Below are 22,536 nucleotides of genomic sequence, written 5' to 3'. Positions count from 1 at the left end.
TATTATATATGTTGACATATGACTCTGAATATTCTCCTTGATTAACCGAGTGGCTCTGAGTTCCCCATCTTGACTTTACTTACCTGTGGAGAATATACATGGTTTGTTTTGGTTAGTTTTTTCTTTTGGTTTGTTTTGATTTGGTTTGGCTTTAGTCTTTTTAGATAGTTTCTCTGTATAACAGCCCTTGCTGCTCTAGAAGTCGCTCTGTAGACTAGGTCGGCCTGAACTCGCAAAGATCCGCCTGTCTCTGCCTCCAAAGTGCTGGGATTAAAGGTGTGCACTATCACTGCCTGGTGAATGTACAGGTTTTTATATGCGGCTTTGGGCTGCCTGCTCAAATATGTGTGCGTGTGCAGAAAAGTTCCCAAGATAGGTCTGTGGTGAATTTACTTTGGGCTAATAGTACCTTTTCATAAGTGATCTTTCAAAGTCATCAGAGGTCTATTACTACAAATTTGAGACTCAGAAACATAAAGTAACCAAATCATAAGTTAGAATTAGTACTTTGGTTTCGAGCCATCAGGAGTGATTTAGCAGAACACACTGCAGAGGAAGCCCTGCACCACTGCCACACCCAGGGAGAAAACCCACTGCTCTGACTGCGATAAGTCAGCACGCAGGAGAGACAGAAGGATGCTATACTTGCTGGCATTCCTCCCTTTTATGAAAAGCCTCTTTTTACCCAATCAGAAAGAGATAACTGGTTATAGCGACACTACAAATAGGCATTAATCCTGTCTGACTCTGCTGTAGTGATGCTCTTGCTCCTTCACTGCCTTATTTACTCTTGTGCACACACCAAGCACTGAATGAGCCACACACAATGAGCCCCACTCAGTGAACCCACAGGCTGTGCAAGGCTGCTCTTTCTGTAAGGTTCGGGAGCCTTACTGCGGTACAGGCTCTAGAGCCATGTAGTCTCTTGCAACTAATCACCTGTGTTAGTTGCCATACATGCATACAAGCAGCCATACATGGTACATAACCAATGAGTGTGGCTATGGAGGAAACTAGTTACAAGTCAATATCAGCCTACAGGCAATAGTTTCCTATCCTGTTCTCTACTGGAAACACAACAATTTAAACTTGGGTGACAATACAAAGGTAGCAAAGGGCACATGAAAATACGATCTAAGAAAATCAGCAAAGGCAGGGCATGGCAGCTCATGCCTTTAGTCCCACCACTAACCCTAACCCTAACCCTAACCGAGTTCAGGGTGCACTTCCCACAGCTCAGGTAAGCCACCGAACACGGGGAGCAATTCCATTCCTGTCCTCGCAGCACTCGCCCGGCCTGGCCCCAGCCCCTGGTGCCCTGGCGCAGGGAAAGGATCTCCATGAGTACTGATGGGACCTAGGTAAAATATTAAGGCCTAGATAAAATGTTAAAACCTATACAGAATGTGTTAAGGCCTAGGTCAAATTTTAACTGTCAGTTGTTACCTGGCTAGCTTGCCATTACAAGGAAACTTTCTCATGTTTCTGCTGTTACTAGGAAACCTTCTAATGCCAAGTCTGACTACATATTCAGTTTGATTACATATGTTCTGTGCTCTTGGAAACCAATCATGATAGAAGTCAGGAGAACTGGTTTGTTTAGTTACCCATAATTAGTTTGGACCCAAACTAACCATCCAACAGAACTTCCTGCATCTGTGTACAAGCTTTGTATGGTATCTGCTTTTTATAAGCTGTCTCTGGAATGGATTCCAACATAAGAGAGACACCTGCACCAATATAAGAAACTATTTGGAATAAGGTTTCCATTTTGAGTAGTGGTCCAGTAAAGTTTAAGTTCACAAGACCTCCTTGGGAACTGACATTCTACCTGGCAGAGAGAGACATGCACGTGGTTAACTGACATTCTGGTTGGCAAGTTAAGACATAAATGTTAGACAAGTTAAGTCCCCTGCCACACTTGAATACTCCAGCTAATGGGAGCAAGATCAGTGTACAACAAAGACATGTTCCCAAGGAAATCTGCTATCCCTAAATCCTGATTGGAGAAATAACTTGGCACAGATGTTTGTGGATTTGGGGCTTAAAAACCCTGTAGGATCTTAACTCAGTGTCACGGTTCAGTTCCCAAATCTGGACCATGGCTCTGGTCAGCCAGTCCTGGAGCATTTGTTCAATAAACTAGCCCTGTCTGACTGAGATTGGTTTGGGTTTCTGAGACGATTCCTGGACCCGAACAAGTTTGAAACCAGCCTGTTTTATATAATGACTTCCAAAACAGCCAGAGCTACATAGAGAGACCCTGTCTCAAAACAACACTAAATCAACAAAGGCTCTAAAAGAAAGCAATACTCTGAAGACAATCTAAAGAGTTCCTTTTCTTCTTCTTTTCTTCTTCTTCCTCCTCCCCCTCCTCTTCCTCTCCTCTCCTCCTTTTTTTTTTTTTTTTTTTTTGAGACAGGGTTGCATGTGTAGCCCTGGCTGTCCTGGTATTCTCTCTATAGACCAGGCTGGCCTCCAACTCACAGAGATCTGCCTGCCTCTGCCCCTCTGCGCGCCCCTGCCGGCACGCCCCTGCCCCTGCCCCTGTGCCCCTGCCTCTGGAGTGCTGGGATTACAAGAATGCCTCACACCATCTGGCTGACTTTATTTTCTTAAATTCAGCAATTACAACTAATTGTTTTCAGAATGTGTCACTATTATAAAATAACTCAAAATCGCATTCTGAAAGTGTTGAACATAGTTGGCAATAAAAGAAATGCTTTATTCTATAGCATTTGCTCATGACTTTACTCAGTGAACGATCATGCTTACCTTGAGTGACCGTTCTGAGGACAATTAAGGTTGATAAGAATCTCAGTGGCAAGCTGGAGCTCTTGAAGAACACTGCTGTCTTTGCTTTGTTCTCCACAGAATGCTCTAAAGAATTATCCTGAGTTCCTTTCATTGTAACTCCTTTAAATACGTCTTCCCCCAATCTCCTCAATGTTGATGCCATAGTTGATTGCTATTAAAAATATATGCAATCATCTATTTTAAACAGTTTGATCAAATATATGCAAACATGAAAAATAGAATTGAAAATAAGCAAAATTACAATTACAACTATATAATTAACTTTTAAAAACCAAGTATGGACTTCTCTTCTTGAAATGTTTTCTTAAGAAGTTATGATCAGGTCAAATCTGGCATAGAAAAATACCACAAAAGGGGAGTTGGAGTCCTGTGAGCTCACCACTTTTCCTCTTGGGAGCCAGGCCATCCCAAGGTTTTCTCAGAGGACCAGATGAAAGGGTGGAGCCAGCAGGAAGCTTGTCAAGCAATGCTGCACAGAGGAAGCCTCAGAGACTGAGCACAGATGGCCCAAGTCTCTTCAAGGAGGAAAAGCCGGGTTCCCAGGAACCAAGACTAACTTAACTCCTTCCAGCCCTAGGCTAGCCCCAGCCCCAGCCCCAACCCCAGCCCCAGCCCCAGGCCATGTCCTGGGCAAGGACACAGAAGGGTTTGCTTGTCAAATGACTGACTTCACATTTTCAGATCAGTCTTGCTTATAGATACCCCCAGGGACTCTGAAAACATAGTAAGTTCAAAAAAAAAAAAAAATAATGGGTGAGAATCATGGAAAATTCTCATGGAATATATTGCAACAAGAAAATGGACAAAACAGAGATAATGGTATCTCTACAATAATATGGAACCTGGTGGTGTTCTGCAGTCTCATAACACAAACATGAGGAAGCCATTTCAAAGTACTGGAAACGAGACCGTTTACGCTAGACTTAGAAATAACTTAGAGGTTTCCGTGTTGTGACTTAATTCTTCCTGCCCTTATCACTGATTTTCATAATTTTCCATCTTCATGAGGATCTGTAAACTGATTCTAAGCTCAGAATGTTCCTATTTTTAAAAGTCTAAAACAATTAAAACTTGCGTCATTCAAAAAAATTAAAGAAAATGATCACAATGAAAAGAAAATTACATAATAGAAACAGGGTCAATATTCAAGAAGACGTAATAATCCTGAATGTATATCCACCAGCCAACAAAGTTGTACCACGTGGAACAGGCTGGAGAGCTGGTGTGGTGCTAAGAGCACCTCCTGCTCTTGCATAGGACCGGGGTTAGGTTTCCAGCATAACATGGCAGCTCACAAGTATAACTCCAACTCATGCCAATCTGAGGCCCTCTTCTGATATCAACGGGTACTGCATACATGTGGTGGTATACGTACAGGTAAAATGTGCATGCACATAATAAGGTTATTTGTTTGATTGTTTGGTTTTTTGAGACAGGGTTGCTCTGTGTAGCCTCAGACAAACTGGAACTTGCTATGTAGACCAGACTGGCTTCAAATCAGAGATCCATGTGCCTCTGCTTCCTGAGTGCTGGGTTAAAGGTATGTGCCACCACTGCCCAGCTCTCATGAAAAAAAAAAATTAAATTAACTATTTAATGTGAGAGAAAAACAGATGGTCCAAGAGAAACACAAATGCACAGGCTATGACATAACTTTAGCACACAATCTTCTAAGACAGATGCACAGGCTGTGACATAACTCCAAACACTATCCTCTACTGATAGGAGAACTAAATATATCAGTGAGGATATAAATACCACCAGTTAACATTTATAAAACACTCTACAACAGAACAAATATCAAAGAACTAACTTCAACAATACAGACACAGCAGCAAAACAAAAACAGAAAGACCTACAAGGAACTTCTAAGTAAGACATAGGACAGAGAGGAAGTTCTAAGGGAATTAAAACACTAGCTAAGTTCATCGTAAATGAAGGGACTGGAGAGATGGCTCAGCACTCATGAGTGTTTGCTGCCCCTGTAGACAGCTAGAGTTCACATCCCAGCACCCCGGCCAGGCAGCTCACAACTGCTTCTAACTCCAGGTCCAAGATATCTGACACCCTCTTCTGGCACAAACCCATACAGACACACACACACACACACATACAAACACATAAATAAAAGTAAAATAAATATTTTTAAAAGTATAAATGAAAATGTGGCTACCAAAACATGTAGGATAAGGGAGATGCCTCAGGTGGCTGCTGAACAAACAAGCATAAGAACCTGAATGGGTGAGGGGAAGGAGGAGGGACAGAGGGAGGGGAGGAGGATGGGAGGGAGGGGAGGAGCGGGGAGGAGGGAAGAGAGAAGCTGGCACAGTGACACACATTGTAATCTCAGCACTGCTGAGACAGACCTGTGAGTTAAGGCCAGACTAGGCTACACAGTAAAATTATGTCAATTCAAACACTACAACATACAGAAAAGAATAAACAGTCGTAAAACAGTAATCTAAATCTTCAGTTCAGTAACCTAGAAATAAGAGAGCAAAATAAACTTAAAGTAGTAGGAGAAAATAAGAGAGGAGAAGAAATTAATTAAATTGAAAGCAAAAATTGTAGAAGAAATTAATTAAATTGAAGCAATGAAATGATCCTTTGAAAGATCAATAAAAAAAAAAAGTTTAGGAAAAACAGCCAAGGTAAAGAAGTAAATGCCCACAAATTGTCCACACTGATGTGTAACAGAGCCACTACTCTGGACACTGAGGCACAAAGAAGAGGGAGGGCCCCGTGAAAACACATTGTCTGTCTCCGTGCAGCGGCTGATGTCAGAGAGCATACCTTATCTTTACATTCCAAATCCTAGATGTGTATTTGTCGGTGAGACAAAATAAGCCATTTCCTCAAAAGTCACAAACTACAAGAAGTTAGAAAAATCACAATAACCGTGTAACTACCAGGATCTGGGGCTGGGGAGATGGTTCAACAGGGAAAGGCCCCTGCTGCCTAACTTGCCAACCTAACTTTAATCTTCGGAACCCACATGGTGGAAGTTGTCCTCTGACCTCTGCATGGCTTAAGAGCCCATGTATGTGCTATGTGTGCATGGTGTGTGCTCGTGCACACACACATACACACACAATATTATAAAAATTTAATAAAAATTAAATTCATAATTTAAAACTTTCCTCAAAATATATCTCAGGCCTACAGAGATGGCTTATTGCTTAAGAACACTTATTGGTCTTGCAGAAGACCTGGGTTCAGTTCCCAGCACCCACATAACTCACAACCCTCTGTAATTCCAGTCAGGTTATCCAATGCTCTTGTTTTTACCTCTGTGGACACTGCATGCACATGGTGCACTTACATGCATGTAGGCAAACATGCTAGTACCATAAACATATAGACTACAAAGTTTAACAGATAAATATCACTTAAATACTTAAATAGGTGAAGATCTAAAGGAGTGTGCACATGAATTTTTTATTAGTATTTTCTTTATTTACATTTCAAATGTTATCCCCTTTCCTAGTTTCCCATCCGAAAACCCCCTATCCTCTCCCCCCTCCCCCTGCTCCTCAACCCACCCACTCCCATTTCCTGGCCCAGGCATTCCCCTGTACTGGGGCATAGAACCTTCACAGTGTCAAGAGCCTCTCCTCTCATTGATGACCGACTAGGCCATCCTCTGCTACATATGCAGCTAGAGCAACGAGTCCCTCTGTGTATGTGTGGTGTGTTTTGTTTTGTTTTGTTTTGTTTTGTTTTTCTTTTGGTGGTTTAGTCCCAGGGAGCTCTGGGGGTACTGGTTGGTTCATGTTGTTGTTCCTCCTATGGGGCTGCACACCCCTTCAGCTCCCTGGGGACCTTTTCTAGCTCCTCCATTGGGGACCCTGTGCTCCGTTTAATGGATGACTGTGAGCGTTCACATGAATTTTATGCAAAAATTATACAATACTGATGCAAGAACATGACGTTGTGAGTGAAAAGATGGGTACGTTCCTATGTTGAAAAGACTGAGCACATGAATTGGTCTACAAGTTGAATACAATTCCTATCAGACCCTTAGGACAGTATTGAACAGAGAAGATTGTTCTTAAACAGAAAAAGAACAGAGTGTATGCACACGTGCTATCTCCTTTTCTGTGAAACATGGCCAAGAGAACTGATGGTAAGACACATTCCAATGACTCAGTACCCGTGCGCTGGCATCCAGCTGCCTCAGAGACCAATAGATAAACCTTACGAACGGCTCGTGCAGTTTGGCGCTCACTAGCGGCATCCACTGGAGCTGCTCTGTCATCATAGGCAACAGCTGCAGGAGGGAGACAAAAGCACAGCCTGCTTAGACACGGAAACGAATTGCCACAATCCCCCAAACAGGGGCTGAGCGACCTTTAGGACTGGTCTATTGATTTGGTCTACGAAGCCAGAAGAAATTTGAATAATGCATTGAGTAGACAATCCACGTGGGGTAGAAAACTGACATATTTAAAAATATTAGGTCTTTTGGACTATTTAAGTTCACTTATAATTTTAAATTTCTCTCAAAAATAGTTTACGGTTTTCATATTGCCTGTTTTATATCAAAACTACTACATTGCTACTCAGCTACTCTTACATATGGCCTATGTGAGCTTTCAGTCCAGCTGGACAGCTGTTTAGGGACCCCTCAGCTTTTGTCTATCTGAGTCATTCTGTCTCCATTTATGAAAGGCAGTTACTGGATAAAGTGCATCTGACAGCTTTACTTTCAGGATTTTGTGCCACCTCAGCTGGCTCACACAGACCTGCTGCAAGAGCTGCTAGCATGCTCACAGAGATTTCTTTGTTTGTGGCAACTTGTTCTTCTCTGGCTTTTTTCAAGATCTTTTTTGTCTTTGACTTTTGGACATGTGATAATGTATCTTGGGGTTAATCTTTTTGGCGCATATCTTAGTCAGGAGTTCCTTTGGCTTCTTGGCTTTGTGTTTCTATTTCCTCAATAAAAAAAGGTGCGGGCTGTGCTCACCCACTATCCTACCAAACAAGCTTGCCTCTTCTCTTCCTCCTGAGGCTTCTAATACACGGACTTAATAACGCGATCAATGCTCACATGGGCTTCCCTGTGACTCCGTCTCTTGACACTTAAGTATTTTCATTTTTGTAACATACTTAGTAGATTCTACTTTATGGTGTACTACTTTGTTGCTATTACTGTTGTTTTTTTCTCAAGTTCTTTAAAAATGTCCCACCCATCTGTTTTTAAATTACAAAAGAAAATCAGTTTTATAAAGTATATCCAGTCTGGTCATAACAAATCTATCAGATCTAGTCTCTAATGGCTTTTTATGTTTTTCAATATTGAGCATGTCAATATTTATGACCCTTAAATGGTAATGGGGCCTAACTGTGATTAAAAAACAAAAAACAAAATGTGTCAAAAGGCCCCCGGGTCATTTCTAAAGACACTGGTTTTCAAAACTAAGCAATCCTAGTTTTCTTAGAATAAATACAGTATCAACCTGCTTTGGTCACCCTTAACTGTCAACTTGGCATCCCTTAGAGTGCCTGCATTTGGTACACATATATGTAGACAAAACATCCATATGCATAAAATAAACCTTTTAAATTTAGTATGAATTAATATTGAAGTCTGAAATGAATCCTCTTAAAAAGTTTTGGTATATATCCAGGCGTGGTGGCACACGCTTTTAATCCCAGCACTCGGGAGGCAGAGGCAGGCGGATTTCTGAGTTCGAGGCCAGCCTGGTCTACAGAGTGAGTTCCAGGACAGCCAGGGCTACACAGAGAAACCCTGTCTCGAAAAACCAACAACAACAAAAATTGTTGGTATAGATGATTTTCAGGCAAAACTACATCTACTTCAGATATAGAAGCACACATTTATAATCCCAGAAACAGTGGAGGCAGTGATGAGAGAATCCTAGGTTTAACACCATCCTGAAGTACTGAGTGAGTTTGAGGACAGCCTAGGCTGTGTATCTGAACCCACTTCCCACTTATAAACATGTCAGCAGCTGGGACTGGGGAGACGACTCAGCAGCACTTGCTGCACTTGCAGAGCACTGGGGTTCAATTCCTAGAGGAGCCAAAGCAGGCTTCTGAACGCTGCAGGCATCGTGCATGCATGTGGTATACATGCGTACATGCAGGTAAAATGCGGGCCAGTGAGATGGCTTGGTGGGAAACGGTGCTTGCCACCAAGCCTGGGGACCTGAGTTCCACTCTTACGATCCACACAGTGGAAGGAGAGAACAGATTCTAGAAAGTTGTCCTCTGACCTCCACACATGTGTGATGGTGTGTGCTCCCAGACACACCCAATTAAATGCATGTAATTTTAAAAAACTACAATAAAATGAATAAATAAAAATGACAAGCTTTTCCTTACTAAATCATCATGTATTTCAAATTAAAACAAAACAAAACAAAACAAAAACAAAAACAAAAACACCAAAGAACTAAAAACTTGGAGGGTGGTGCCATGGCTCAGAGGTTAAAAAGCACTTACTGCTTTTACAAAGGACCCAGGTTAGGACGGAAGCAATAACCCGACTCACAACCTGTAAGTAAGTTCAGTTCCAGGATCTAATACCTACTCTGACCTCCACAGGCACCAGACCACATGTGGCCCTTACATTAATGCAAACACAACACTTACACAGATCAAATAAAAATTAGTCAAATCTGAAAAACCAACCTTTACACATTTCTCTTGAATGTCACTTCTCTGGGAAGGCTTGGCTGGTGGCTTTCCCCCATCTACACCAGGTTCCTCAGGCTCCACTTTGCTAAGGTGGCAGTCTGATATCCAATCCATGAAAACAGTGAGCAGCTCGTACACTTGTCCATTGAGTGCTGCCTGGGGACCAAACAGTAAACCACATGAGTTTACATCAGGTGAAAACCCCACAGAAACTGAAAAGAAAGCCTTAAGTTTGGTGACTATACAATAATTTACCTAAAGTACATTTAGACTAGTATTTAGGTGTTTACCTAAGCAAAAATAAATTCCAAATAAAATATTGTCAATTAATATTAAAGACATTAAATGCATGCTTAGAGAAGACAAGTAAATTCAGCATGATAAGGAAAAATAAAAGTGTACCTTATTACTATAATAAAGAATTTTAAGTGGTTGTATTATAGTGGTCCTAGACTATAATCCCATCCCAGCACCAGAGAAGCTGAAAGAAGAAGACAATGAGTTTAAGGCCAAACTGGGTTACACACTCCAGACCCTGTCTCCAAGCCAACAACAAAAAATTTTTTAAATAACTGTCATCAAAGTTATTTAAGTTTGATAATACAAAAATGTAAAAACTGGCTTTAATTTAGCAGCATAAATCACCTTGCCTAACAACACAGACTTAACGATTACCAAACTAAGTAGTTTCTATTGTGGGATTTCATATTTTCTTCCCACAAAACTTATTTTCTCTATAATAATAACTTGATATAAACATGATGTGTAATTTTTTTCCTGGAAATTCTATTCTCTGGGAGCCTACCAAAATGGGAGAAAAAAACAGTAGACAAAAGCCTAGGGACATAACTCAATTGTAGAACATTTGCCTACCATGTATGAGACCTGTTCTTGGTCCCACAAAAACAAAACAAAACAAAACAAAACAAAACAAAAAAACATTAAAACCCAAGCAGTTGGACAAAAATGTGAGAGATTTTCTTGAGTGGATCATTTAAGGTTCGAAGACCCACCCAAAGTCTGAAACACACCACATGCATGCAATGTCTGAAAGAGGCTAGAAGAAGGCATTAGGTTCCCTGCAATTGAAGTTAGACAGTTGTGAGTCACCATGTGCATGCTGAGAATTGAATCCAAGTCTTTGGGAAGAATAGCCAGTGCTCTTAACCATTTAGCCATCTCTCCAAGCTGGTACCTGGCTATGAAACTTCCACCTTTTTCCAACTTACATAAAGAACTACAAAATATATCAAGATGATTAAAGTCCATAGTAAATACTACTACACAGGTATTGTAAGGTTCAAGCTTTGAAAAAAAAAGATTGCCAGATACTGGCAAGTTTGTTAAGTAAATAGAACTTTAATGCAATGCTAGAATTTTAAAATGCTACAATCACTTTGGAAAATAGACACTTTCAAAAATACACATCTACCTTGTGACTCAAAAATTCTGGATCTAGTAAGAATGAAAACATGCCCACAAAGTTCTTGAATATAAATATCTACAGCATTTTTATTTGTAAAATACAAAAACTAAAAATCACAAGTGTCTATCCACAGAATGGATATTTGAACTGTAATAAATTCACATAATGGAATACTACTGACTACACTAACTCAACCAACATGATGAAGAGAAAAGAAAGGTCTTAACCAAATGAGTACATACCACGTAATTCTATGCACTAATGCTATAAAATAGACCAAACACTCTAGGATGATAGAATTCTGCACACACCAAACCCAGACACTACTGCAGATGCCAAGAAGTGCTTGCTGACAGGAGCCTGGTATAGTGTCCCGAGAGGCTCTGCCAGATCCTGACCAATACAGATGCAGATGCTGGCAGCCAACTGTAACCTCCCCCCACAAGCCTGAAGCAGGCTGAGCCAGACCTTGACTTTGCTTACCACTAAGGAGATCACCTAGGGTGGAGCCTGCCTCCCTGGATCACTCTACTGTTCTGCCACTGCCGCCGCTGCTGCTACCTGCTGGGAGTCCGCCTAGCTGTTCCAGAGTCTACAACTGATCCTACAAATGGTCACCTGCAGCTTGGCGGGAATGGGCCTCCCCTCTCCTTTATAAAGTGTGTCTACCATTAAAAATTTGAACCTTGATCAGAATACTGTCTTGGTTCCATTTCTCTCTCTCTTCCACCTAGATTCCTTTTCTTTCAGCTCCAGGCTGCCTCCCAGGCTCAAACCTGGACATGAGAGCTGCAGACTGGCCCCAACAATTTGGCAAACCAACACTGGACCTGGGAATGGCAGAGGACATTTGGAAGAAACACTGCTGGTTTGGAGCTCCATGGAAGAAGAAAAGAATTAAAGAAGATTCATACCAGAGAAGGTATGATACGGGCTAAGCTGGAACAGTGCTAAACCCGCGCGCTGGGTTCACTTAGGTTCAGCAGTGAGTTATCAGAATCTAGGAACATAACAGGCAGTCAGCTGCAGCTTCCAGAAGCTGCTTTTTTAGGTGAGAGAAATAAAAGGGTTTGGATTTAATAATCAGGCGGATTGGCTGCAGTCGGAAACTGCATCAGGTGGGAGGAAAATGTCCCAGAAGCAGAGAGAAATTTTAGGGGAAGCCCTGCTTTGTTCTCTCTGGGCCCTACAGCAGAAATTTGCCATCTTTGTGTTTTTGTCTAAGATCTTGTCTAATTTCTGGTGCACCAGTCTGTTCACATGTTCAATTCATGTATGTTCGTGTCTAGTCTGAATGAATGAATGTTCTGTGTTTTCATGTTGGAAGATAAAAGATGACTAAAACTTTCTCTGCTGGTATAGCAAAGCCAAGAGTGGCCACAGGATCAGGCACAGCAGGAGGGCCCCTGCTGGAAAAATTGTTTTTTTAAAAAAAGAGAGTCTGTCGCCTCATGGTATTGGGGCAAAAAAGCTGATAATGGTTTTGTCTTAAGAAAATTCTCTGCATTCATGATTATTGCATTTAGCTGATTACAAAGTGCTTTTTATTTTATAATTATAGCTAGAAAAAATTAATATTCTCTGATTGGTCTAAGTGTAGCTGCTTCATTTGGTTTTTTTTACTGGTAATGTGCCTTGCATGTCTTCACAATCAGCTCATAAGTTATTGGTTAGGATTAAATAATTGTTACATTGGTAACAGAAGGTTAGCCTTAAATTGGCAACTCAGGAGTCTTTCAAACACGTGGCATAAGCAGGCCAAAAAACTGGGCCTCCTAAGATACTTCTAGCTGAGATAATATTTAATGTGATTCTTATCCTAGAAAGCAAATTTAAAGATTTAAAGCAAGGTCTCTTTAATGAAGCATTAAAGCTTGCACTGTCATGCATTCATAGATATAAATTGGCAGCAAAATCTTGCAATGTAGTAGTGAAGTTTTAATGTTGATTCTTAAGGTGATAAATTGTTTTGAGATTGGGTTTTGCTTTCCCAAAGTTATAGTTATGGTCTAATATTGCATATGAAACTTAGTAGTTCTAAAATCTGTCCTCATTACAGGAGGGCCAAACTGCTTGGGTTAGAAAATTTTTTCTTATGTTCGAGCTAATCCAAGTTCAGAGCAGCCTCAGGGAAGTTGGAACGAAATCTCCTTTGTTTCCCAAACTGTGACTAGGGAAGTTCTGAGAACTTCCCCCCTCCCTACCTTCAGGAGAGAATTCCTTTTAGCTGCGAGAGCACCTTTGCAGATGTTGTTCTAAATAAAGTTTAAATTCTAAGTTTATAAAAAAAGTCAATCGGGCTGTAGAATTTATCAGGACATTACAATCTGGCTTGCCTACTTCATATAAAGTTATTATAGATTTAAAGGTTTGTTTTTTTCTTTGCATTCTGGTAATTGTAAAGAGTTTTGCTTCTAGTGAGCTGGTGATCACTAGATAATTTTGCCTGTAGGTATGGCTAACATGGCTTTACACTATGTAAGAAATTTTTATTGTCTGCTTCAATACAAGAAGCTAAGAGTTTGAATCTTTCAGTATATATTGTTTTCTAAGTGGAAAGTATTTTATTAGCTAATGCCTCTCAAGGGTGAGACCGAGGTGGCATTCACCTCAAAGCACAGTTTCAGCATCCTATTAAGCCGCCGTGGTGCTAACAAAGAATTATAAGATAAATTCATATAGTTTGGGATAACTATAACAAATATTGTGTCTCAAAAACCTGACTAAGTGCCTGTTCCTTGTTCCAAACAGTAATTAATTTGGTTATTACAGAATATAGTACTTGATCTATTGCATACCATCATTTTAAATAAAATTGACAATCAATATCCCAAAGATAAGTTAAAAAATTGTTTTTATGCATGCTTTTATATCTTCTATAAATTCATGCATGCATGCATCCCAGTAAGTGTGTTTAAAAACAACCCCTCTATGGGAAATAAGTAAATGTGAATTGGATCACACACTTATTCTTTTGAGCTTCCCCCTGCTTCAGCATAGATAATTAAGTTGTGTGCTGTGGATGGTGTTTTAAAATGCTGAACAATCACACCTTAATTTGTATATTAATAGTCAATATTATACCTCAGAGCTCACAATTGCTTAAGATTGTTCATCCCACAGATGCTATTAATTCTCAAATTTGCAATTGCTTATGCATATACAACTCATAAGAAAAAAATGCTGCCGGGCGTGGTGGCGCACGCCTTTAATCCCAGCACTCGGGAGGCAGAGGCAGGCGGATTTCTGAGTTTGAGACCAGCCTGGTCTACAAAGTGAGTTCCAGGACAGCCAGGGCTATACAGAGAAACCCTGTCTCGAAAAACAAAAAAAAAAAAAAGAAAAAAGAAAAAAATGCTGTCCTTTTAAGAAGGCTGTTTTTGGACATTTAATAAATTGTTCTAGATTGCCTGGACATCTTAAAGCAATGCCATGCTGGGTTTATATCTCAGGCAGTCTATAGGTCCTACATATAAGATAGATTGGATATATAATCTTGTTCTTTATATATTCAAAAGTTATGGTTTGAGATAGTTTTTTAGTATTATTGGAAATTATACATGTCAAATTCTTTGTTCTTAAGTGTCCTCAGTTACTACTTGTTTCCACATAATAGTGTTAATTCTTGAGGACTTATACTTAATAAATTGCTGCAAATAAATGCTCCTATTTCTGATTTAATAAATAAATAAATTATACACATGTGACTATCATTAACTTTTCAAGCTTTCTAGTTACAATCGCTCTTTAAGAGAAACAATTGAAAGTGCAATTAGTCACTGCCCATGTTACATAAATACTGACTATAAGTCAAATATTTGAGATGTTTTGTCAACAAATTATTAATTCTCAAGGACAAGGTATTGTGGAACTTTAAACTCTAGATTCTTTAAAGACAAAGAAGGGGGAAATTATATCCCCATGCATATTATTTAGTGCATTCCCATGCACATTTAAATCATACTTTTATTTTAGAATTTTGAAATTTGGATGTCAAAGAATTTAATAAATGCCTTATAGTATCTTAAAAGGATCTACTTATTGGCATATGGCTTGATCCTGAACAGCTACCTTATTAGGAAAGGGAAAAGTATAGGTTCTCTCCACAGAACGCTGCAGAAGCATGATGGTTAATTCATGTGACGGGCTGACAGGTAAGTGCCCTGACTTTAGTGACTAGAAAGCTGATTTGGGTACATGTTTTCGACCCATCCTTGCTTGCCATTTTTCCAGTTTGGACAAGTGAAGCTGCCTTGCTTAAAAGAACATCAGAGACTGTAATCTGACTTAGAAAGATTGCTCATATAAAAAGAGTTATGGTGATCCTTCTCTTTCCCTCATTGTGACCAGTTATTCTAACTCAATCTTGGACTGGCCTAGTAATAATTCCAGTATTAGAGAATCCCAGGGAAGTTAGCTAAATATTCTTAATTACTTAACAAAGTTAAATTGGAGCACAGCCTCCTCTCCCAGAAAGATTGCAGCCTTTCAGTGATTCTCAAGGTCACCTCCTCCCACACCAGGAGCTCTAAGTCTAAGCTTGGTTGTTGCTAATTTGCAATTGAATAGAGTACCTGGACTTCCCCAAAAGATGCTTTTGTACTGTTGCCTTTCACTGACTTTGTTTTTCAAGCAGGTCAGTTAAATGCCCTTCAGCCTGACTGCAACAGGTGTGCATTCCCCACCTCCAAGCAGGTAGCAGTTACTAATCTTCACTCAAGTAGCATTCCAGTACAAATTGTGGCTTTTAGTCTGTTTTAGAATTAATGTTTGCTATGAGGGCCGGACAGTCTAGACGAACATCCAAATCTCAAAATCATATCAATCTAGACAGAAGTACATGCCAAGAGGCCATGGTTTATTAATAATTCACCACAGAGCCATGTAAGAACTGGAGGCAAAGGTTAATATCTTAGAAGTAGTAGTCCTAACAATAGGGCAGGGACATAGCATATATTAAGGCTAAAAAGGCAGAAATTTCAGATATTAGCAATAGTCACTTGGACACTTGGAACATTGATGAATTGGCCAGAGATTTAATAGTAACCTAAGTGCATTGAATCCCCTGGATTGGGCTCAATATATTATCCTACTTACTATTATTATTGGCATTATTTTATTAGTAAATCATTGTGTTCCACTCACCTTTAGAGCACTTCTAAGATCTATAGCTACGACAAGACAGGACATTCCAGAACTTCGGCAGAAATATAAGAATGGGGGAATGCTATGCACACTCCCATTGCACAAGCAGTGAAGTTTGCTTGGCAGGCCAAGAGGCCTAGAAGCACTCATGAGGCAGAGTTTCACGAAAACTCACCTCCTGGAGCTTTGGTGTTCTCATTAACCCGTACATTCTAACCCTATCCCCGCGTTAGTCTGGTGTTTGGATCCACGTGCGCTCTTTTAGTATTATCTTATTATAAATTCCTTTTAAGATTGGATTCTGATAGAGTTAAGCCTTTGCCATTGTTCCAATGTCCTAGAAAAACAACTTGGAATTCAGTAGGAATTCAGTAAGGAAGTTACCTATTCAGTATCTAATTAAGTATTACAAAAGATAGAGCCTGCAGCTCAGGGCTGGTCTGCTAGGTGTTTTCTAGGACAGTCTTAACCAAACAAGGGTTACCATGAGAAAAGTTAGGGAACCCCACTGAGACAGGTTTCTTCACTAGGCCCAAAGAAATCAGATAGAACTATAGAGCATAAATAAATTTTATGCCTCAGTCCAGCCTTTCTTTTTTATATTAATAACAGTGAGGAGATGTAACCTCCCCCCACAAGCCTGAAGCAGGCTGAGCCAGCCCTTGACTTTGCTTACCACTAAGGAGATCACCTAGGGTGGAGCCTGCCTCCCTGGATCACTCTACTGTTCTGCCACTGCCGCTGCTGCTACCTGCTGGGAGTTGGCCTAGCTGTTCCAGAGTCTACATCTGATCCTATACGTAGTCACCTGCAGCTGGGCGGGAGTCTACATCTGATCCTACACATGGTCACCTCCAACTTGGCAGGAATGGGCCTCCCCTCTCCTTTATAAAGCATGTCTGCCATTAAAAATTTGAACCTTGATCAGAATACTGTCTTGGTTCCATTTCTCTCTCTCTTCCACCTAGATTCCTTTTCTTTCAGCTCCAGGCTGCCTCCCAGGCTCGAACCTGGACATGAGAGCTGCAGGCTGGCCCCAACAGCCAACCATCGGACTGAGCACGGGGACATCAATGGAGGAGTTAGAGGAAGGACTGAAGGAGCTAAAGGGGTTTTCAACCCCTTAGGAAGAACAACAATATCAACCAACCAGATGCCCCAAAGTTTCCATGGACTAAACCACCAACCAAAGAGTACACATGGAGGGACCATGGCTCAAGCTGCTTATGTAGCAGAAGATGGTCTTATCTGGCATCAATGGAAAGGGAGCCCCTTGGTCCTGTGGAGGATGGATGCCCCAGTGTAGGGGAATGCTAGGGCAGTGAGGTGGAAGTGGGTGGGTGGGTGGGTGGAGGAGCACCCTCATAGAAGCAGGGGAAGGGGATGGGATAGGGGGTTTTTAGAGGGGAAACTGGAAAAGGGGATAACATTTGAAATGTAAATAAATAAAATAAACAAACAAACAAAAAGAATTCAAGTCAATGCTTCCAACTGGCAGAAATGAATAAGCAAGGACAGAGAGGAACATTCTAGTGCTACAGTTGTTTAATCATGGTATGAGGAAAAGCATTCACCAAAACTCACCATACTTTACATGAGAAAACTATAGTTTGTTGTTATATGTGATTTATACCTCGAGCCCAGTCAGGGGTAGTATTATGATCTGAGTAGCAAATGTCCTCCCAAAACTGCAGTGTTGAGAGGCAGGGCTTGGAGGGGTAAAGTATCCAGATCATGAGAGCTCTGACTCTGTCAGTGATGGATTAACAACGACTTAGTCAATGATGATTACCGGTGAGCTAATCATGGTTGGAAGAAGTGGAAACTAGGAAGTAGGGCTCAGGAAGTAGGAAGTGGAGGAATGACACTGGGGACCTGCTCTTCCTCCAACTCTGTTTCCTGGCTATGAGGTGCGCAGGTCTGCTTTATTACATATCCTTCTGTCAGGAAGTCTGGCCTCACTGTAGGCCCTATCCTGGTTTGCTTTCTATTGCTGTGATGAACACTAAGGCCAAGCAGCTTGGGGAGGAAAGGGTAAATTTGGCTTACACAACCTGATCATAGTTCATCATAAAATGAACCCAAGGATGGAACTTAAGGCAGGAACATGGGAACTGAAACAGAAACCATGGTTTTTTTGCTTATTGGCTTGCTTCTAATGGCTTGTTCAGCTTGCTTTCTTATACCACCAAGACCACCTGTCCAAGGGTGGCACCCCACAACAGAGAAGACATCAATCAGCAATAAAACAAAAACAAAAAACAAAAAAACAAACCCACCACAGTCTTGCCTACACGTAATCTGGGAAATCCCCCTAGTAAGACTTCCTTTTCCCAGATGACTCTAACTTATGTAAAGCTAACAAAGAAACCTAACAGGCTACTGAAATCACTCAAATCATGAACTAAAATAAATCTGTTGTGTAAATCAAGTAAGTTGATAAAAGCTAACACAGTCAGTGTGTGATTTTGCCAAGAAAATAACTTTATTAACAAGTAACTTTAAAGAACCTGTGACTTGTCACTGCCACTAAGGCAGTGCTGAACGCTGTTTTGTTTCTGGTTGGAAAGAAAAAAAAATGTGTATGTGCATGTGTGCATGTGTGTGCATGTATGTGTGTGTGTATAAATAATTACACGGATAAGTCTCTATAAAATAATTAAGATTAATTCTTTCAAAACAATTACATTAAAAAAAAAAGAAAGAATCTGCCTTCAAAAAAAAAAATTACATTTTACTTTAAAAAGAATGAAAAATGGTCAAAGGCTTTAAGAAAACTTCTTCGCTCTCCTCCCCTGAAGGAATTTTCCTTACGTCATACCTTGAAGGGTTTTGGAGCTGGGGCCTTTTCTTGTTTTGAACTCTTCACTTCATGAGCAGCATGGGAGTCTCCTTTCAGTCTCTGCACTGTCATAAACTCATACTTCCTCTGCAACAGCACATAGAAATTAAGGAGCAATCTTACAAAACGCAGCAAATCATTTAAAAATTCAAGACAGGGCTGGACAGATGTATGGCTGCTCTTCCAGAGGACCCTAATTCAATGCCCAGCACCCACAGAGTGGCTCACAGCCATCTGTAACTCCAGTTCCAGGGAAATCCAACATCCTCTCTGACTTCCATGGGCACCAGGTATGCATAGAGTGTACAGACATACATGCCACAAATACACATATACATAAGAGTTAATTTAAAAATTATGACAAGGACTAGAGAGGTGCCTCTGCAATTAAGAAAAGGTACTGCTCTTCCAGAAGACCAGATATTATTTGGGTAGCTTACAGCTGCCTAGAATTCCAGTCTCAGGGAATGCCCTTTTATAGCCTCTGTAGTCAACTGCACACACATGGCATACACTCGCCCAGACACACACATATGCACTAAAAAAAAATCCTACAAACAAAAACTCATGAGAGAAAAGCAGGCAACTTACCTGTAAGTTATCTAAACGAGCTTGGACCCTTTTGGCCTGAATCTCCATCTTCTTGTTTTCCTCACTTACTTCATTTAGCTGAGGAAGAGAAAAATTATATATTTCAATAAAAAAAATGTAACCTATCTTGATACTATTTCTCAATGTACTGTCTTATCAGATGCTTAAGCAATGTAGCAGAACAGCTAAAAATTCCCACTTCATTCGAAAATGTTTAGCAGTAGCTAAGAAACTTTACATTTCATGAAAAATTTTCAAAACTCCTATGATGGTTGACTATCAACAAGAAAGAGTCTGTAACCATTCCAAGGCAGGTCCCCATCTATATGGAATTAAACTGGTTTAGCCTTCTAACACGCCGCTGAGGGATTCTCTTGATTAGGTTAAGTGAGGTTGGAAGACCTACCCTAAAACACAGTGGTACTATCTGAGAGCTTGGGTCCTAGAGTGTATATAAAGAGGAAGTTGATCCAGTCTCAATTTACTAAGTTTTTTCTTAAGTGTGCTTTAAAAATAATGTACTTATGGGTGTTTTGATTGCATGCATGTCTGTGTGTACACATGCATGCAGTACATGTGAAGGCCAGAAGAGATCATCAAATCCCCCTAGAACTGGAGGTAGCGACACTTGTGAGCTGCCATGTAGATGTTAGAACCCAGTCTTCTGGAAGAGCAGTCAGGGCTCATAACCATTGAGACATCTCTTCAGTCCCTGTGCTTGCTGTTAATTTAGTAAAGCTCTTTTATTTTTAATTTTTTCAAATTGCCAAGTATATGCTAGATGAAAAAGAGGAAACAGGAATTTAAATATTTATGTTTACAAGAATGTTATAATAAAGTTAACAGAATTATTGAATTCTTTCTAGCTAAAATGTTTTAAGACTGACTTAAATTTCTTAAATATAATCTTAACATCGAATACATATGGAATAGGAATACCTGTTTTCTTAAGTTATCATTCAGCTCTCTCAGGGTATCAAAGGAGGACCTCATTCTCTTGTTCTCTTTATTCTTTTCCTTAAGAGCTTCAGTTAAGTGTTCAATTTCCGTACCATGTTGCTAGAAGAAAGGGAAGTCTAATCAAAATAATAGCTAAGAATCCCTATCAGTAGGGCTAACATGCCCAAGGCCCCATGTTAAATTCCCACCAAAAATTAATAAATAAATAAATCAAATGCTATTAAACATTAATTAATTAAAGCTGGAATTCTTCCATCAAAAACTCTAATCAATGTATTTAAGCATATATACATATATAAACCTTTCATTAAATAAATGTGTATATATGTGTATATGTGTGTATACACACACACACACACACACACAACTCTAACCCAGAGAGTGAAAGGCATGTATAATAAATACTTAAAGGCACTGAAGAAATAAATGGAAGAAGTTATCAGAGGATGGAAAGAACTCCCATGCTCATAGATCAGTAGGTTTAATATTATGAACATGGACATCCTACTAAAAGCAATCTACAAATTGAATGCAATCCCCATCAAAACTCCAATACAATTCTTCATAGAAATTGAAGAAATAAACCTTTCATTTTCATTTCAAAACGCAATACATGGAATACATAAAACAGTTCTGAATAATAAGAAAACTGCTAGAGGTATCACCACACTTGGCTTCAAGTTATACTATAGAGCTATTATTGTAATAAAAACAGCATGGTGTAGGCATAAAAACATATTGATCAATGTAATCAAATTGAAGGTCCAGATAAAGTCACATACCTATGGGCACCTAATTTTTTTTAAAGATTTATTTATTCATTTTATGTATATGGGTGCTCTCTCTACATGGATACCTGTGCACCAGAAGAGGGCATCAGATCCCATTATAGATGATCATGAGCCACCATGTGGTTGCTGGGACTGGCTGAGAAACAAAGTAATAATGTTCAGCATCTTTAGTCATCAAGGAAATGCAAACCAAAACTACTTTGAGATTTCATCTGACCAGAATCAGAATGGCCAAGATCAATAAAACTAATAGCTCATGCTGGTTAGGATGTGGGGGAAGGGAGACAGTTGCCCACTGCTGGTAGGAGTGCAAACATGAACGGCCACTATGAAAATCAGTGTGGTAGTTCCTCAGGGAACTGGGATTTGATCTACCACAAGATCTAGCTTACCACTCTTGGGCATTGCGCTGGCTAGTTTTATATCAAGTTGACACAAACGAGTCATCAAGAGAGGAAGGAGCCTCAACTGGAAAAATGTCTGTGTAAGACCAAAAAGCAAAAGCCCACAGGGTGTTTCATTAATTAGTGATTGATGGGGAGGACCAAGCCTTATTGAGGCTGGTGGTCCTGAGTTCTATAAGAAAGCAGGCTGAGCAAGTCATGGGGAGCAAGGCAGTAAGTAAGTAGGACACTTTCATGACCTCTGCATCAGCTCCTCCTTTCACATTCCTGCCCTGATGGAGTTCCTATCCTGACTTCCTTTGATAATGAACAGTGGTGTGGAAGCATAAGCCAAACAAACCCTTTCCTGACCAAGTTGCCTTGGTCTGGTCATGGTGTTTCATCACAGTAGCAGTAACTCTAAGACAGGCAATATAGTCAAAAGATTCTACATCCTACTAGAAATACTACTTCAACCATGTTCATTGCTGTTCTATTCTAATAGCCTCGGTGACCTTGAACCGATGAATAGCCAATAAAAATGTAGTACATTTACATATTCCTGAGTATTTCTCAGCCTTAAAGAAAAATGAAATTCACAGGTAAATGAATAGAGCTAGAAAAATCATCCTGAGTGAGGTAACCCAGACCTAAAAAGACAAAATAGCATTATCTTACATGTGGGTGTTAGCTGCAAGCCTTGGATAGGCATGTTACAATCTGTGTAACCACGGAGGTTAAGGGAATAGGTGAAGAGAAAGAACTCCCAAGGAAGGGAAACTAGACACCTACAAATCTCACTGAACACAGAGAAGCTGTGCTGGTGGCAACTGACTGTTTATGGTACCCAGCACACTACCAGTGGAGAAAGGTGAACACTAATCCAGCTATAAACCCGTCAATCCACAACAGTGAACT

General features: G+C 40.1%; 1 protein-coding gene across 7 annotated transcripts in view; it reads right to left on the bottom strand.

Moving 5' to 3' along the window:
- Ccdc138 (coiled-coil domain containing 138) overlaps window positions 1–22,536 on the bottom strand; it is a 78,546-nt gene that overhangs the window by 28,360 nt on the left and 27,650 nt on the right. For 6 of the 7 annotated variants that reach the window (XM_006514273.4, XM_030245353.1, XM_030245352.1 and 3 more), the window contains 6 exons: window positions 20,424–20,543; window positions 19,485–19,562; window positions 18,873–18,980; window positions 9,475–9,636; window positions 6,971–7,087; window positions 2,776–2,968 (listed from right to left, as the gene is read on the bottom strand). In XM_006514273.4, the coding sequence (XP_006514336.1) occupies window positions 2,776–2,968; window positions 6,971–7,087; window positions 9,475–9,636; window positions 18,873–18,980; window positions 19,485–19,562; window positions 20,424–20,543 (778 nt within the window). The remainder of the gene's footprint in view (window positions 1–2,775; window positions 2,969–6,970; window positions 7,088–9,474; window positions 9,637–18,872; window positions 18,981–19,484; window positions 19,563–20,423; window positions 20,544–22,536) is intronic. The other variant, XM_006514275.4, reaches the window with a different exon arrangement.

The sequence above is a fragment of the Mus musculus genome, chromosome 10, assembly GCF_000001635.26.
Source record: "Mus musculus strain C57BL/6J chromosome 10, GRCm38.p6 C57BL/6J".
Lineage (NCBI taxonomy): Eukaryota > Metazoa > Chordata > Mammalia > Rodentia > Muridae > Mus > Mus musculus.
The sequence above is the reverse complement of the archived record's forward strand: the minus strand, read 5'-3'. Positions and strand labels throughout refer to the sequence as shown.